This window comes from Semicossyphus pulcher, unplaced genomic scaffold, assembly GCF_022749685.1.
Source record: "Semicossyphus pulcher isolate SPU_LCO1_2020_fin unplaced genomic scaffold, fSemPul1.0.p SCAF_6, whole genome shotgun sequence".
NCBI lineage: Eukaryota > Metazoa > Chordata > Actinopteri > Labriformes > Labridae > Semicossyphus > Semicossyphus pulcher.
In genome coordinates, this window is record NW_027211737.1 from 19,237,153 (window position 1) to 19,252,952 (window position 15,800).

At 39.7% G+C, this 15,800-nt stretch overlaps 4 protein-coding genes across 4 annotated transcripts; 2 read left to right on the plus strand and 2 right to left on the minus strand.

Moving 5' to 3' along the window:
* Positions 1–1,899: 1,899 nt before the first annotated feature.
* On the minus strand, positions 1,900–4,791 carry LOC138610588 (betaine--homocysteine S-methyltransferase 1-like). Its single transcript, XM_069683374.1, has 8 exons — positions 4,727–4,791; positions 3,932–4,064; positions 3,489–3,601; positions 3,203–3,394; positions 2,866–3,013; positions 2,594–2,776; positions 2,162–2,390; positions 1,900–2,005 (listed from the first exon to the last, which is right to left on the minus strand). Exons 1-8 carry the CDS (start codon positions 4,742–4,744, stop codon positions 1,921–1,923), a joined length of 1,101 nt encoding a protein of 366 aa, XP_069539475.1. The 5' UTR covers positions 4,745–4,791; the 3' UTR covers positions 1,900–1,920.
* A 449-nt stretch (positions 4,792–5,240) lies between these two features.
* Positions 5,241–7,790, minus strand: LOC138610304 (betaine--homocysteine S-methyltransferase 1-like). The gene is made up of 8 exons (XM_069683040.1): positions 7,726–7,790; positions 7,242–7,374; positions 7,002–7,114; positions 6,725–6,916; positions 6,485–6,632; positions 6,212–6,394; positions 5,772–6,000; positions 5,241–5,574 (listed from the first exon to the last, which is right to left on the minus strand). The coding sequence occupies exons 1-8, from the start codon at positions 7,744–7,746 to the stop codon at positions 5,469–5,471; spliced, it is 1,125 nt and encodes a 374-aa protein (XP_069539141.1). The 5' UTR covers positions 7,747–7,790; the 3' UTR covers positions 5,241–5,468.
* Positions 7,791–8,380: 590 nt separating this feature from the next.
* Positions 8,381–11,341, plus strand: cenph (centromere protein H). Its single transcript, XM_069683697.1, has 10 exons — positions 8,381–8,583; positions 9,081–9,221; positions 9,472–9,527; positions 9,613–9,658; positions 9,773–9,841; positions 9,937–9,993; positions 10,079–10,142; positions 10,754–10,805; positions 10,946–11,106; positions 11,186–11,341. The coding sequence occupies exons 2-10, from the start codon at positions 9,100–9,102 to the stop codon at positions 11,276–11,278; spliced, it is 720 nt and encodes a 239-aa protein (XP_069539798.1). The 5' UTR covers positions 8,381–8,583; positions 9,081–9,099; the 3' UTR covers positions 11,279–11,341.
* A 289-nt stretch (positions 11,342–11,630) lies between these two features.
* On the plus strand, positions 11,631–15,326 carry dimt1l (DIM1 dimethyladenosine transferase 1-like (S. cerevisiae)). The gene is made up of 12 exons (XM_069683273.1): positions 11,631–11,797; positions 12,417–12,490; positions 12,612–12,698; positions 13,377–13,438; positions 13,546–13,639; positions 13,720–13,769; positions 13,869–13,992; positions 14,104–14,196; positions 14,275–14,339; positions 14,446–14,509; positions 14,614–14,720; positions 14,805–15,326. Exons 1-12 carry the CDS (start codon positions 11,740–11,742, stop codon positions 14,845–14,847), a joined length of 921 nt encoding a protein of 306 aa, XP_069539374.1. The 5' UTR covers positions 11,631–11,739; the 3' UTR covers positions 14,848–15,326.
* Positions 15,327–15,800: the final 474 nt, after the last annotated feature.

Sequence of the window (15,800 nt, forward strand, 5' to 3'; positions counted from 1 at the left end):
GCTGAAACAAATGTCGGAATTTCCAAAGAAACTGTTATTAAATATCAGTGTGAACATTTTACATTTTTTAAACAGCTTTTACCGCTTTGTTGCTATGGTCATATTATATTTCGTCAGCCCTATCATTGCTGTCTAATTAGCTCCAATTAGACACACGTCTTGCAACATACGACGAGGAGACGATCTGGGTTGCCGTGGTAATATAAGAGGTCCGAGCAGAACTTGAAGGCATCATCAGAATCTTCAGTTGACTAGGGCACGTAGGGACGTGCTGACGTTTCGGATTGAGCAGTGTGGGATGGTTTGCAGAAAGCTGCAGTAGCGAGCATCCTATGTAAATGCATAAAAACAAAAAAATACATCATAAACAGATTCAAACTATGTATCTGCACTACACTTCCTGCACTGCAACAAAACTAGTTCGGAATTGATTTTGTCCTAATTTTGTTCTAAAGTGACATATTAGCTTGGTTCTAGTTCATAGTATTAAACATATTCTTCTGCAAAATGGCCCTGAAATAATGCGATATAAAATGATCTGGCCAGTCAATTTAAAGAATGATATATTTTTGAAAAGATGTAGACCAAAAAAGCAAGGTAACCCTGAAATTTATATTAGCACAAAGCTATAATAATGTGCCTTAAAAACTCCACAGAAAGATACCTTAAGCCATCTGGTTGAGTTGCTGTGGAAAACAGCTGTAAAAGAAAAGACAGCGACAATATTGTGACAATACAAACCTAAAGCCTGATTTTACTTAAATTCGTGCGAATCATCAAGTGAAACAATGATCTACTGATGTTCCTTAATCTTCTGCGAAGACCAATTTGTGGGGCAAGGATTAGCTGATGTGGTAGACATACAGCATGTGTCCCAAATCTTGGACTGTTGTCCAGTGATCTGTGTTCAAATGTTGGTCGAACATTATGGTTTTGAGGGATGAAGGTAAACATATGTTAATTATATCAGATATTTAACCTCTAAATGACATTGGCACTGCTTTAAAAATAATTTCTAAAGGCTAACTGGCGCTGGCATGATCTGATAAAGCAAAGTGAAATATTTTTCGCACTAACTCCATCCTTCTTAACCCTCTTAACTGTATGGTTAGCACTCTGGACTCTGGATCCAGCAATCGAAGTTGCAATCTCAGTGACACCTGTGACTTTCAAATTGTGGGAACATGTAAGTGCAGTTAGTCCAGAGAAAAATCCCCAGGGGAACAATTAAAGAATATTTAATCTTATGCAAAAAGTTGTCAGAAAATTGTCAATGCAGGGCTTTAAACCTTTGTGTGAGTCTTCCAGTTGTTCTCAGAGAAGAAAGAAAGAGTGTAGGAGAAAGTGAGGGAGGAGAGGGAAAGACCAATCATTAGGCCTACAAGTTGCAGTGGCTAAATATTTACCTTTTTATACAGAATAGTCATGTTTATTACACTACTATCGCCACAACCTTTATCCTTACTTAACCTAACGTTTGCCTTGATTCACGTTAATAAGTGACATGCTGATAATGATAACCAGGAAGAGTTGAGCTGTGTGTGAGGTATAGTGAACGAGAAGATAACTGTGAAGCTCCAGTATTTAGACAGTGTATACAAAAACATGTAACCATACATTTTAGAAGTTTGAAGTTTATTTTGAGTTATTTAAAAGGCAGAAGATCACATCAGGAAAAGGTATTTTTTTCACATTGAGTGCACAGATCAATCATTGGGCATTCTGCAATACATGTATATAAATGGTTGGGCTGGTTCCTCAAACATAGCACTGTGTGTTAAAAAACCAACATAGTTAGAAATATTGGAAAATTGATTTTTCTTTTGTAAAATGTGTTATTAATTTAGATTAAAGTACAGACTTTAGGGTAAAGGTGATTGTGTTGGTATATTTGATTTCTACATCTGATGATCTTCTCCCTCATTCATCAGCCGGTGTGGCCGTCAAAGGGCATTTTGGACGTCCAGAAGCAGGCAAAAGGTTTTCCCAGTACTCTCGACGAGCCCTGAGACAAATCTGATAGATTACTTGGGAAAAACACACACTTTCCCTGTTACCTTTTCTCCTCTATTATTTCACATTTTTCTGACTGCAAACTTGCGCTACTGTTAGCTCGCTTTTGTCAAAATGTTTGAGAAGCCTTGTCCCTGCTCAGTCTTACCTGGCTCTGACCCAGGGTTTGGTGTGCATCTCCAGAGCCGCTCCCCAGAGTCCATGCTTCTCTGACGCCGGTGGGAGGAACCCTCGCTCTGCAGCCAGCTCTTCAGCTATAGCTCTGATATGGTAGGGCTCAAATCCACAGCAGCCACCTATGTAGCGAATTCCTGCATTGTAAGCCTCTCTGGCGTACTTATGGATGTCCCATCGAGTAAGTGCTCTGGTCTCCAGTGCTGAAATCAGAGTCAAATATTTAATAGTCCAGGCATTTTGTTTAATTGATGTTGTTGCACATATGGTGAGTTTAAATATTAAAATGCACAAGCACCATACTTATGAATCAACATTTATTCATTAGTTGATATATAAGACAAAGTTTGCACACAAACAACAATATCACAACCTCTATATTTTTGTATAAAGACAAAATGCAGACCAAAGGGGAACTCGGGTAGGCTGAGGTATCCAGTGTGGTTGCACTCAGGTGTGTGACAGCCCAGAGGCTGGACCATGAGATGGGCTTTGAGTCCGGCCTTCTCTAATCCCTCTTTCATCAACTTCACCGTACGAACACACGTCAGAGGGTCCAAGTGGCAATTTATTCCCACAATGTCAGCTCCTGCACATGAACGCATAAAACATACTTAGACTGTAAAGCTTAAACATGATTTCAGACTTGCTTAAATAAAGTACAGAAGCTTAGTGTACCAGCTTTAACCAGCCTGACAGCACACTCCCCAGGTGGGACTCCGTTCATGTCTCCCTGAGGGGAGATGCACAGTGTTGCACCCACTGGTTTACCGCTGGTCTTCAGCACCTCCACTGCCCACACTGCCTCTTCCACATGCTCGAAGTACTGCAGGATAAATATGCTTGTAATCTGTTACACTTGGCTAAGACAATAAGGCGGTTTCTAACTTTGTGTGTCTATACATTTGATAGAAACTCATGATTACATTATTAATTCATTTGATCCAATGTTGAGATCAAGCATTCTGATAACTGGTCAAAGCATGTTACATCAAATCTCTCTTTCAAATCATACCTCCACCATAAAGAAATCAATGTCCTTCTTGAGGAAGTCATCCATCTGTTTCTTAAAGATGGCCTTGACTGCAGTTTCACTGTGACTCTTCCCATAACAGGGAGTCTGAGACACGCCCCCAGCGACCAACGCGCCACCCTCATCGGCGACCTCCCTGGCCAGGTTACAGGCTGCATCATTGATCTGAGCCCCCTGGATCAGACGAGAGCAGATTGCAAGAACCAAATTTCAACAGAGGATTGGTGTCATTAGATTTTCTTATTTGACTATAAAAGTTTGCTCTGACAGTGATGTTTGTGACGTTGCCACTGATCTCCAGCTTATCCTCGCTGCAGTAGAAGGTGAATGTCTGAATCACATTGGCTCCCGCTCTCAGGAACTCCCTGGCCAGCTGCCGCACTGAGAGAGAGAGGCAGGGGAGTGGCTTAAATGAAAAACTCAGGCGGGTAGATTCTGCACAAATAAAAGGGCTTAATACAAATCAACTCTGTGAGGTTAATAAATGACAGAGTAGAGTGCTGCTTCTGTGTGATGTGTGGCAGTGGTAAGGCTGGATTACCAAGAGAGGGTCCAAAATGTCCTGGTTTAAACCAGTGCTAACAGAGTTTGGAAACCTGATTTATCACAAATTTGTTACTTATTGGAAACTCTCATTACCATCATTATTTGCTAATTGTGGAGTGGATTTATGTTGGCCCTATCCAGTTCATCCAGCCATTGCATTTATACCTGCTTCAGGATGTTCAACAGCTGCTTCAGGTGTCCAGTGTCCAGCCTTCACGTAGCCACGTCGTTCCAGCTGCAGTACATAACCTCCATCACCTACAATCACCTCCCCAGCGTTCAGGCGCTCCAAGATACCCTGAGAGCAAACACATGCAGGTGGTAGATTTACAAATGTCCTCTTGGTGCTGCAGTTAAAAGATCAGGTAACTCAGGTATGAAGTGCCTCAAACAGGATTGTCATGATGCAGCCTGACAGTTTGCCTGTCTCTCACAGTGTAGCATATTTGATAAAATACTCAAAATAGTTACGTTTTAAGATTTACAATACATCCTCAATAAATAATACAGCGTGTAAAGCAGTTGTCACCATTGACACATGGGGTCTCTTTATCACTGCTCCACAGCCAAAGGAATAATATTCTGAATAGTTAATTTGACAGCATTGCCCTGCTAATCTTTCTTAATTAGGATTCCGGACACGGCCATGTTCCGATGAGCTGAATATGTGTTTTCATTTATTATTTCTTACTCTGAATACATCAGTGACAAAACTGTGAGCGTGTGGTAAATATTAAGAGCTCACAGTGTAGGCTACTTTTTAGAATTTGATGCCAACACTTTGTATTTCATTTTCTGCACGTGTCACTTTCTTTAGATTAAGTGTAAGGTTTTCATTTGCTGAGGTGTTCACGTTATAGCCTCATAAAGGTGGACAAACTAGATGAGACAAGACTCAGCCGGCCACCTGCTCAGGTCTAAACAAGCGCTAGAAAACTTTGATGTGTTTCTTTGACTTACCCTCCTCTTGCTCTGCATCGTAGATAACGTCCCGGCTAGCTCGCAAATTAAGAAAGAAAGTGAGATCACTGTCTGCGCAGAGGTAATCGACCGTTGAGACTGACCAGTCACAACTCCGGGAAGCTGCAGCTGCAGAGGCGCAGCTTGGTGTATAGCCTAGGACAGCGACACTCCACCTCTATACGACCCGCCCCCGGATGTTCCTATTATCTCCCAACATACTCAACAATTATCAGCATATACAATTTTATTTAAAACAATAAATATCAATTCAGAGAAAAAAAAAACACTCAGTATTTGAGTTCCTGTAGAGACATTAGAAACGATGTTTTACTTCAGATAATGTGCATTATGTATGAAACTTAGCTGTTAAAGTTAAGTTCTGTTTTGTCACTTTAAAACTTACTAAGTCTATTAACAGTAACAAGTATAGACGTTCAATATTTACAAAAACATGTTGGGGAAAAAAGAGAAAAGTTTTATTCATGTATCATTTATTAAAATATTCATCAGCATATTAACAATTTACCAAAATAAAGTCAACAAGTATAAAAAGTCGAAGCAGAATTTTTACAGTTAGGCCAGAAGAATAAGAACAACACGTAAAATTGGTTATAAAGTTTAGAGATTATTCGTAAAGATACAGGAAAATGAGAAAAAAACTGTTGAATTACTGACGACTGAAACCATTATGTGCTGGTCATGCTTTATTCATCACTATTATTATGATTATGATGGCATGTTAATGTTCAAGATCTTTTTCATAATCAGCAGCTGGTGTTGACATGGAAGGGCATTTGGGACGTCCAGAAGCAGGCAAAAGGTTTTCCCAGTACTCTCGACGAGACCTAAAACAAAGTGTGGTAGTTTAGTTTGTTGTAAACAGCATTGTGTTGAACAGGAACACACACTGTCACGTCCACTCTATTATTTCCTTTTTTGCTATTAACACTATGCCACTATATGTGCAATACATATTAGTTTTTTGTCTTTGTTAAACTGTGAAATACACGTCAAATTTTAACACAGTTGCTAAGTATCTTACCTGGCTCTGACCCAGGGTTTGGTGTGCATCTCCAGAGCAGCTCCCCAGAGTCCATGCTTCTCTGACGCCGGTGGGAGGAAGCCTCGCTCTGCAGCCAGCTCTTCAGCTATAGCTCTGATATGATACGCTTCAAATCCACAGCAGCCACCTATGTAGCGAATTCCTGCATTGTAAGCCTCTCTGGCGTACTTATGGATGTCCCAGCGGGTAAGTGCTCTGGTCTCCAGTGCTGAGAGGAAAGTAAGATATATAAGTCTAGGTGTTTTGTCATGTCAATGTTAGCGCATAAATTTCTTTAAGTGCACAATGTTACAAGGTTAGAACGATACAACTTAAATTAGCAGAAGCTTTTGTCCAAAGCGATGTACATCTGAGAGTGAATACAGTACAAGCAAGAAAACGTGAGTAAGTGCACAAAATAAATATATACAAATGCAGACCAAAGGGGTATTCAGGTAGGCTGGTGTAGCCGCCAAAGTTGCACTCAGGTGTGTGACAGCCCAGAGGCTGGACCATGAGATGGGCTTTGAGTCCGGCTTTCTCTAATCCCTCTTTCATCAACTTCACCGTACGAACACACGTCAGAGGGTCCAAGTGGCAATTTATTCCCACAATGTCAGCTCCTGCACATGAACACATAAAACATACTCAGATTGTAAAGTTTTAAACAAGAACCCCGCCTAGCTGAAATTAAGTACAGAAGCTTAGTGTACCAGCTTTAACCAGCCTGACAGCACACTCGCCAGGTGGGACACCGCTCATGTCTCCATGAGGGGAGATGCACAGTGTTGCTCCCACTGGTTTACCGCTGGTCTTCAGCACCTCCACTGCCCACACTGCCTCTTCCACGTGGTCAACAAACTGCAGGAGAAATATGTTTTAAATGATTAAACCTAGACAAAATACTGACAGATTACTATAGTATAGTTATTCCTTTGGTTTGCTTCTTATACCTCCACTATAAAGAAATCAATGTCCTTCTTGAGGAAGTCATCCATCTGTTTCTTAAAGATGGCCTTGACTGCAGTTTCACTGCGACTCTCCAGATAACAGGGAGTCTTAGAAACACATCCAGCGACCAACGCGTCACCCTCATCTGCAACCTCCCTGGCCAGGTTACAGGCTGCATCATTGATCTGAGCCCCCTGAATCAGACGAGAGCAGAATGGAGACATAATGATGTGAGGGTACTTTTCACAATGTACTTTTTTTAAAATTTTATTTACTGACAGTGATGTTGGTGACATTGCCACTGATCTCCAGCTTATCCTCGCTGCAGTAAAAGGTGAATGTCTGAATCACATTAGCTCCTGCTCTCAGGAACTCTCTGGCCAGCTGCCGCACTGAGAGAAGACATAGAAAGAGGGGCTTTTGTGGAGTACACAGAGATTTGATATGCAGATTAACTGATAATCGAAGTGCTTTGCAAAGAATTCATGTCCCGTTAATTGATGAGTCAGTAACATGTACCTGCTTCAGGATGTTCAACGGCTGCTTCAGGTGTCCAGTGTCCCGCCTTCACATAGCCACGTCGCTCTAGCTGCAGTACATAACCTCCATCACCTACAACAACCTCCCCGGCATTCAGGCGCTCCAAGATACCCTGAGAGCAAGCACACATGAGGTAGCCAAAGTCATTCATAGTGAAGAAGTAATCAAATAAAAGACCACCAGCTGCACTGTGCTCATCTGAAAGGAGGCTTTGTCAAGCTTCCTGGGAATGGTTTTATTGTCTTGCAATGTTGAACAGAATAATTAAAGAGTTATATATATGTAAGTAGGCTACTTGGTTACAATAATAAAACACGTTTTATCAAAACATAAAAATATGTTTTTAGAAAATGTCAATGTTTAAAATATATACCACAGACAAGACAAACTAGGCATTTTGCACACGCCTGAACAAAGTCTTGATTTGATTGTTTATAAGTTAAATTGCGTATATTTCTCATACCCTTCTCTTCTTGCTCTCCATTTTGGACGGCTCTCCGCCACGTTCTGATCAAGCCTGCGCAGTTGTGAACGGTCTGTATTGTGCGTCATGACGAAATGAGCACTATGATCTCACGAGAGTGAGCAGACATTGAAGTTGGAAGTTGAGAGAATTCTCCCACATATTTAACCAAACATTCTTGAAAAAAATACATATGCTTTGTATTTTTTAGGCTGTTATGCACATTTAAAACATTTTGAAATATATTTGTATCTCATATGATTTCTTTTTTATTTAACTGTGGATAACTTTTTATTTACTTTGACAGAATTAAAATCTGTAATGAATAATTAGCCGAGTAAGTCAGTTTACAAGATACTGAATTTGTAGTTATGTACTTGCATATTTACATTTTGGAAATGAGCAGTAATAAATCATGTGTTACATAAAGTCTGGACATTGGCATTGCACAATACTTAATTCAAAGTCACCTTTGGACACCTCAACCTCTTCAACAATGACGAGGCTTTTTTTGAACCCTTTTGCTCCGGGCGATTTTACATAAACTTCTAACTATGCATCTTGGCCTAAAGGGGGCGCTGTGTGGTTACAAAAGAACTGTAATGTGCACTGACGTCACTTCCTGGCGGGGTTTCGAGCTGAAGACGGATGTAAACAAAAAAGGGTGACCGATTTAACGGCGTTTATGGACAGACAAACTTGTGACAGTTGCTGAAAGCTTTTGAGAAGTTATTTTTAAGTTTTTAAACAATAGGTGTAGTAAGTGATAACCACATATCTGATAGTTAGCAGGGTTAATTCTGTACCGCTGCTTTGAATATCTTTTGACTTTTCAGCAACGTCAGCTCATTAAACAAGGTAGGATAAATTAACCATCCATTTTCGTTTTAGCGTTAATGCGTAAGGTCCCCCAATATATAAGTTATTACTATTCATGAACTTAGATATAGTTTATGGGGTAAAGGTAGCCTACTTCAGTATTAAGTAACACTATTTCCATTTCCTGATACTTAAATGTCAATAATATCAGAGGCAAATGTATCTACACACACAACAGCATTCCTGCAATACAATACTTTCTAGAGGCCTCTTTCACAAGAGAAAGTTATTCCTGAAAGATTTTTTCTAATTATATCATCTTACTAATTGTAAAGAATTATTGTTAAAGTACATTATTAAACTACGGAGCAGTTTGTGAAGCGGTCAGAATGAGCTGTTCCTCGGCCAGCAACACATTTAAAATGCTATTTGTAAATGTAATCTTATGTCCTTTATTTTATGTCCATTTTTATAGACAAAGCGCAATCAATCCCAGGCAATATGACAGACTTTAATTTACCAATTTATCCCTCCAGGCACCTTCCCTGTTTTGTGATGGACCCATCTGACGTTGTGGGGACCCTCAATCACAAGGTGGAGGCTGCGGCACTGAATGGTGCTCCTGCTCCTGACTGCTCAACCGGACAGAAGGATACCTCACCCGCAGACATGCTGAGGTTCTCCCATCAAATCTGCTTAAATAATACCATTAATATTCAGTTTACTGTTGTTGTTGTTGTTGTTGTTGTTGTTGTTGTTGTTGTTGTTGTTGTTGTTGTTGTTGGTTTATTTAACAAATTTCACGTGACGCCGGTGTTTAAGACCAAATATCTATCAAATTGTACAATGCACAGATTAAAGGACACACCTCTTGTCAGAGGGCAATGATTATTATCCTAATAATTGCTGAAACTACTGTCTTTTCAGAATGAAACAGCAGATGTCCAATCAATGCTTTGAGATGGCTGTTCAGATCCATGCTGGTATGCAACTATGTTCATTATATGCATATTATTGTATTTTCATTGAGTTTAGAAACAAAGCATTAATAGCAAGTTTCCTTTACAGGAAAAAGTAAGCGATCATGCAGCACATCTGAAGCTGAGAGAGACCTGTGAGTATTTGAGTTACGTCCACTGATGTGGATTTAGAATTTGAACCAAATATGAAACATTTTATATTGACAAAAATGTATGCTGATACATCAATTTAACATTAAATGTTGCAGGCCAGATTATCTCAGTGAGCTGGAAAGAATCAAGACAATTCATTTTAACAGCTCATTATCCCTGCACAGGTAAACCCAAGCTTTTGTGTTATGTAATAGTATAGAAAAAACATAAAGAGTGAACTTGGTTAAGTTGTCATATTGATTTCACTGGTGTCTTTCAGAATGCAGATGTGGCACGCTATTGGAGAAAAACTTAAACAGAATGATTCTGAGGCAGAGTAAGTAAACTCACAACATAAAACTCCTGACATACATTTATTTTGATGTTTTTGTTGATTATGTCATACCCTTGTGTCTTCTCAGTACCCTGAAAGCTGTGAGTGATCGCTGCATGGCTCTTTGTTCACACATCAAACAGGTTCAGCAGGTAAGCAGCCTTACCATCCATCATGTTTTTATTAAGTGTTCATATTACCTTGTATAAAACAATTGCACATCTAGAGTTGTTTCATAACTGCGCTTGACATCTGATTAAGTGGCATTGTGCCACTCTCTATGAGATTATGCTGCTGTCTATGAATACAAAATGAGTTGAGAAGAGTGTTGCTTGTTCCTGGAAGCCTGGTCCAACAGGTATGTGGTGGTAATTTTACCCCCTACAGGCCCAGGACTCAAATAAAGCAATGTTTAGTGTTGGTAAAATAATGTAAGTGGGCATAGATAAGCCCAACACCCACTACCACTACCACTGGTTTCCTGGAGAACATACTGACAATACCAACTTGGAAATGTTTAATAAATTATTAATTAATTTAATTACTGTTGGTACAGTTTGTGGTTCTATAATCAATAAATATATAAATACTCAGTAGTTATATAGCATTAGTTTATCATTTTTTTAAGACTTATTAATACTAAGAGGAGGATAATGCCTCTTTACACTATCGCTGTCTACCGCCCCAAGTCAAGACATATGAAGTCAAATTATAATACAGCAGAGATGTTCTGATCATTAATCTTAATTGCCTTTGTTCACAGGAGTCAAAAAAGCTTCAAGATGACATCACAGAAATACAGAAGAAGAGGCTTGGTAGGTTTGGAGTTAAAGTTTAAAAAAAAAAAAAGAAAATCACAAATAGACTGTGATTAAGTTGTTCCTCTATCTCGTGTTTTTTTTATTGTTTTACATATCACTTCTCTATTCTCTATCTCTCTTATCTGTGTGTGTAGAGATGAAGCGGCTCACACATGAGAAAATGAAAGAGATGGAAGAGTTGATGTCCAAGAAACAGCACCCAGACACAGAGAAGTACAAAACTGCGCTGGAAAAAGGCCAGAAGAACCTGGAGAAATATAAAAAGATGACCATCATGACACAGAACGTCCTCAGGGTACATTTTAGAAGAGAAAACGACACTACACATTCAAGGATATTTGAGCTAGTGTTTTAATGTCCTTTTTTCCCCTCAGGGAATCCTTTTGGCCTGTAAAGTCAACTGGCTGGATGATCCCAAACTTCGAGACATTGCCATGACACTGGAGGAATTTCCCATCTCCGATTAAAGAGGGGATCTCTTTTACTCGTATTTACATGTTTCTGTTTTGTATTGTCAAATAAATCATTGAGAATGTTGAAAACTCACCTTTTTAAGTTAGCGTTTAATCTGTGTTTGTACTGTTGCTTTGTTTTGACTTGTTTGAACTACGTACATTTCTCTATGTTCTTTTTTAGTATTGATTTTAAATATTGTACAGCGTCTTTGAGTCCTGAAAAGCGCTCTATAAATACAATTTATTATTATTATTATTATTAAAACTGTTCAAACCAGTGTTGATTTATTTATTAAGCAATGTAGCCGACGACCACAGGAGGGCGACGCACGAGATCAGTACAGAAGAATTTGCATCCCGTCAGTGAAGAAGAAAAAGGGTTTCACACGTGTTTACACTGCCCACAGATATACTTTAAGTTATTGTTTTGAATTAAGATTTCTCGACCTTTTTCGGAGTAAAACCAAATAAACATGCCGAAGGTAAGGGCAGAGAAGAAAAGCAGGCAGCACCAGGAGGTCAAAAACCAAGGTATGTCTCTCAGGAAGGAGTTAGCCTTAGCATCATAGCAAACATCGCTCAGCTGTTGGAAGAAAATGGGCATTAAAGTGAAAGTTTGTCGTTATATTGACACGAAACACGTAAGCCGTTTCAACCTCTTTACCGCACCAATGTCTAAGGCCACCCGTTTATGTAACTGATGTCACGTCTGTCGTCTGTGTTAATAATTATGTGTTTACGTATTTTATTAACGCTCAGCTATTTCTGTGATCATCACGCCAAACTGAACTCAGAGATACTTATTATGCCACGATTTACCCGCACTAAGCATTTATACCCAACATTGTTTAACGTATTTGTGGACATGGCGAGTGTCTTCTGTTTTGGGGGGATGTAAAGTGTACCCCACATGATGTCAAAGCTGTTGATCCACCCCAAGGATTCACTTTCAACTTACACAGAAATATAATGAGAGGTTCTGGCCCCCAGGACAAAACCTTGCGAAATGTGGCATTGTCAAAAGCTTATCCATAATAAAGCGCCTCATAATAGAAGGGGTTGTCAGCCGTGGATGTAGGCAATTAAATAGAAATGTTTTAAAATAAACTATTTTACTCGGTACAAATTGTCCCAATCCCATCTGTTTCAGGGATCATGTTCAACACCGGCATCGGCCAGCACATCCTGAAGAATCCATTAGTTGTCAATGGGATCATTGAGAAGGTATGCTGTATGAGTGCACTCTTGTACAGAGAAGTTAAAGGATTTTTCTTTTAAACATAGACTGTACATAGACAATCCCGATGCACAGTTTTCCTAAGCCTTGTTTGTGGCTGTTTTTCAGGCTGCACTGAGGCCGACAGATGTGGTTCTGGAGGTGGGACCTGGTACGGGTAACATGACAGTGAAATTGCTGGAAAAAGCCAAAAAGGTGAGACTGATACTGTAAGACCTCAAAGTAATTAGTTGGAAACTTTAAAGTGAAATCAAATATTGCATTAACAATTGTTATAGTTGGATCAGAGTTTCTGCAATGGCTCAGAGGTCGTTAAAAGTGCGCTGTGTACTAACCACTGCAGGCAAGGATAGACTGCACAGAATACATTTAATAGCCTTGTATTCTCTTCGATGTTACATTTGTGAAACTGCATTTTGGCAGGCATTTATGTTTTGCATTTAATAATTGCCAAGATGAGATGGTGTAATGTGTTACTTAAATGTGATGTTAGTTTTTAACATGATGATGCTCCTGTCCTTGTCCTGGGGTCAGACCCATGGACTTGTTTGAACTCCTAAAGCATTTTAAACACACAGCATAAGAGTGATGGGATTCGTTTGGTTTAACTCTAGATTGTTATTTTTTAACTTTTACGTCTTGAAAATGTTTCCCACGTCACTTATTTATTTAGTTTTAAGAAGGTTACCGTTCAACTTTAGCTCTGCTAGCTTTGAATTAAGTCCAATGGTGCAAATCCATGAAAACACTTTTTTTGCTGTTTACATTTCTTTCACATTCTTCTGTTGTGAACATTTGCAGCATCCACACTCATGCTTTAATATTTCACTGTCACTGGGATCATCAATCCTAACAGTAAATGTTTTTTTGCAGGTGGTGGCCTGTGAGTTGGACTGCAGATTAGTGGCTGAGCTCCAGAAAAGAGTACAGTGCACGTGAGTGAGGGCAGCTGCACTGGGCCACCACATATATGTGCATGATCTGCTATTACTGTAAAGAATTCAGCATGTGATGTTTGAAAAGGACGCTGTGTTTCCAACAGACCCATGCAGACCAAGCTGCAGATATTAGTTGGAGACGTTCTTAAAACAGATCTGCCCTTCTTTGACGTCTGTGTGGCTAATTTACCCTACCAGGTACAGACACGTTTCCTCTGCAGTGCACAAAGTTTATTTTATGTCATTCAATACATTTAAAAGTTGTTTTGTTCGCACAGATTTCCTCACCGTTTGTCTTCAAGCTTCTGCTGCATCGACCTTTCTTCAGGTAAGCCAGGAGGCCGGCTCAGAGTTTTTAACTGCTCTTCTTACGTTGATGTGGAGTATTTATCCAGCCCCTCTTTTGTGTTGTTGTTCTTGTGGTCAGGTGTGCTGTGCTGATGTTCCAGAGAGAGTTTGCCATGCGTCTGGTCGCTACGCCTGGAGACAAGCTGTACTGCAGACTGTCCATCAACACACAACTACTGGCTCGAGTAGACCACCTCATGAAGGTCAGTGTGCACTCACTGATGTTTGCCTAACAGCTACTCTTTAGATACCACAGAATCTTACTATCCAGCATTGCGACAGCTGTATCAGTGTTGATGTTTCCTCTTGATCAGGTTGGAAAGAATAATTTCCGTCCTCCGCCAAAAGTGGAGTCCAGTGTCGTCAGGATAGAACCAAAGAATCCTCCTCCTCCAGTGAACTTCCAGGTGAGTTTTGTCTCTTTGAATAGTCTAACAGGAGATAGATTGTACATGTTTGACGTTTTGTGTCCTCTCCCCTGTAAGGAGTGGGATGGCCTGGTCAGAATAGCCTTTGTCAGGAAAAACAAAACCCTCAATGCAGCTTTTAAGTGAGTACCTCCCTCCTGCAAACACTGCTGGCCTAATCCAAGTGCGGTCTGTTAAAAGAGCCTGTGAAAAATAAAACAGACGATCATGTTGATTTAAAATTTCCAGATCCACGGCGGTCGAACAGCTGCTGGAGAAGAACTACAGAATTCACTGCTCTGTACACAACGTGGTGAGTCATAGTCTTCAATGTTTTGTTGGACTCCATCAGAACTGACGATTTAAGATCTCTCATCAGCCAGTTTGAATCCCACATCTTTTGTTCCGTCTCATCAGGAAGTGCCTGCAGACTTCAGCATCAGCAAGAAGGTAGAGAGTGTTTTGCAGGAGGTTGATTTCGGGGAGAAGAGAGCCAGGTCCATGGACATTGATGACTTCATGGTGTAAGATGAACTTCTAAATAACAATCTTATTGAGATACATTTCTGTCCGGCTTGTGTAATCAGGAGTGTTTGCTCTCTCCACAGGCTGCTTCATGCATTCAACTCTGCAGGGATCCACTTTTCTTAAACAGAGAGGAAACGGAAGAGAACCCATGACTCATATTTTCTGCCTTAGTGCTAACAGACAGGAAGTTAGTGGTTGTTGAGTGGAAAAAAATGTTTTTCTTCCGAGCTGAGAATTTGGTGTTGAAATAGCTGGATGAAATGTACAAGTATATTGGAGGATACATTTTGAGCTCATATTGAGTTCCTATTTTACCCTTATCGGTACAGATTAAGTGTCCCTGTGACAAGCTGTATGAAGGAGCGACAGTCGGTTGTGTGACAGTTTGCTATTCATTTGAAATAATCTGTATTGGATGATGATTCTAATATAAATTCAGTCTACAACTTTTATGTACTTTTGTCAAAATAACCTCGTGTAAAAGACAAATACCACACAAGCATTTTTTGAGTGCGTGTAGTTTCCATCAATAAATTCAGAATGTCCCTGTGATGTTTTGTTTGTATGATCAACCATTCTTGGGAACGCGATTAAATAAACTGATCAGATATTGTAGACTACATGTGTCCTATTCTTCTGAACTTGAAATATCAGCATCTGGTTTATTTTTACTTTTAATTCGTCTGAGAAAACAGTGATCCATGATTGATTACTGGACAAGCTCCCCTCGCTTTACCCCGCACATACATTTTTATTCTGCCACCCCGAAGGGGGATCTACTGGCAATCACATCCTCTGCAGAGAAACACAGAAAAAGAGACTTGTATTTTGTCTGAAAATGATTTTGGCGTGACCTTTCCTGTTACATTTAGACCCACTCAAGTAATTGTTTTTGCTGGTATATTATTCTTTACAAATGTGTCAATTTACAAATGTATACCCTGTCCCAGCAACACTTACATTTCATCCTTAGGCATACAACAGCAAGGCAGTTATAGTTTAAGCAGTTGGTACAAAAAATGTAAGACATGTTTAAAAAAAAAAACCCACTGAAAAACGTGTTTGTATCATCACAT

What these genes read in the sequence shown, in the direction of transcription:
- LOC138610304 (XM_069683040.1), bottom strand. Translation starts at nt 7,746, where the DNA reads ATGGAGAGCAAGAAGAGAAGG. An exon ending in GCAATGTCACCAACATCACT is followed by an intron (nt 6,917 to 7,001) that starts GTCAGTAAATAA and finishes CGTCTGATTCAG; the next exon opens with GGGGCTCAGATCAATGATGC. An exon ending in CCTACCTGAATACCCCTTTG is followed by an intron (nt 6,001 to 6,211) that starts GTCTGCATTTGT and finishes CTTTCCTCTCAG; the next exon opens with CACTGGAGACCAGAGCACTT.
- LOC138610588 (XM_069683374.1), bottom strand. An exon ending in TGTTGAACATCCTGAAGCAG is followed by an intron (nt 3,602 to 3,931) that starts GTATAAATGCAA and finishes TCTCTCTCTCAG; the next exon opens with TGCGGCAGCTGGCCAGGGAG. An exon ending in CCTACCCGAGTTCCCCTTTG is followed by an intron (nt 2,391 to 2,593) that starts GTCTGCATTTTG and finishes CTCTGATTTCAG; the next exon opens with CACTGGAGACCAGAGCACTT.
- dimt1l (XM_069683273.1), top strand. Translation starts at nt 11,740, where the DNA reads ATGCCGAAGGTAAGGGCAGAGAAGAAAAGCAGGCAGCACCAGGAGGTC. An exon ending in CTGCATCGACCTTTCTTCAG is followed by an intron (nt 13,770 to 13,868) that starts GTAAGCCAGGAG and finishes TCTTGTGGTCAG; the next exon opens with GTGTGCTGTGCTGATGTTCC. An exon ending in CTCCTCCAGTGAACTTCCAG is followed by an intron (nt 14,197 to 14,274) that starts GTGAGTTTTGTC and finishes CTCCCCTGTAAG; the next exon opens with GAGTGGGATGGCCTGGTCAG.
- cenph (XM_069683697.1), top strand. Translation starts at nt 9,100, where the DNA reads ATGGACCCATCTGACGTTGTGGGGACCCTCAATCACAAGGTGGAGGCT. An exon ending in TCTGAAGCTGAGAGAGACCT is followed by an intron (nt 9,659 to 9,772) that starts GTGAGTATTTGA and finishes TAAATGTTGCAG; the next exon opens with GCCAGATTATCTCAGTGAGC. An exon ending in AATACAGAAGAAGAGGCTTG is followed by an intron (nt 10,806 to 10,945) that starts GTAGGTTTGGAG and finishes CTGTGTGTGTAG; the next exon opens with AGATGAAGCGGCTCACACAT.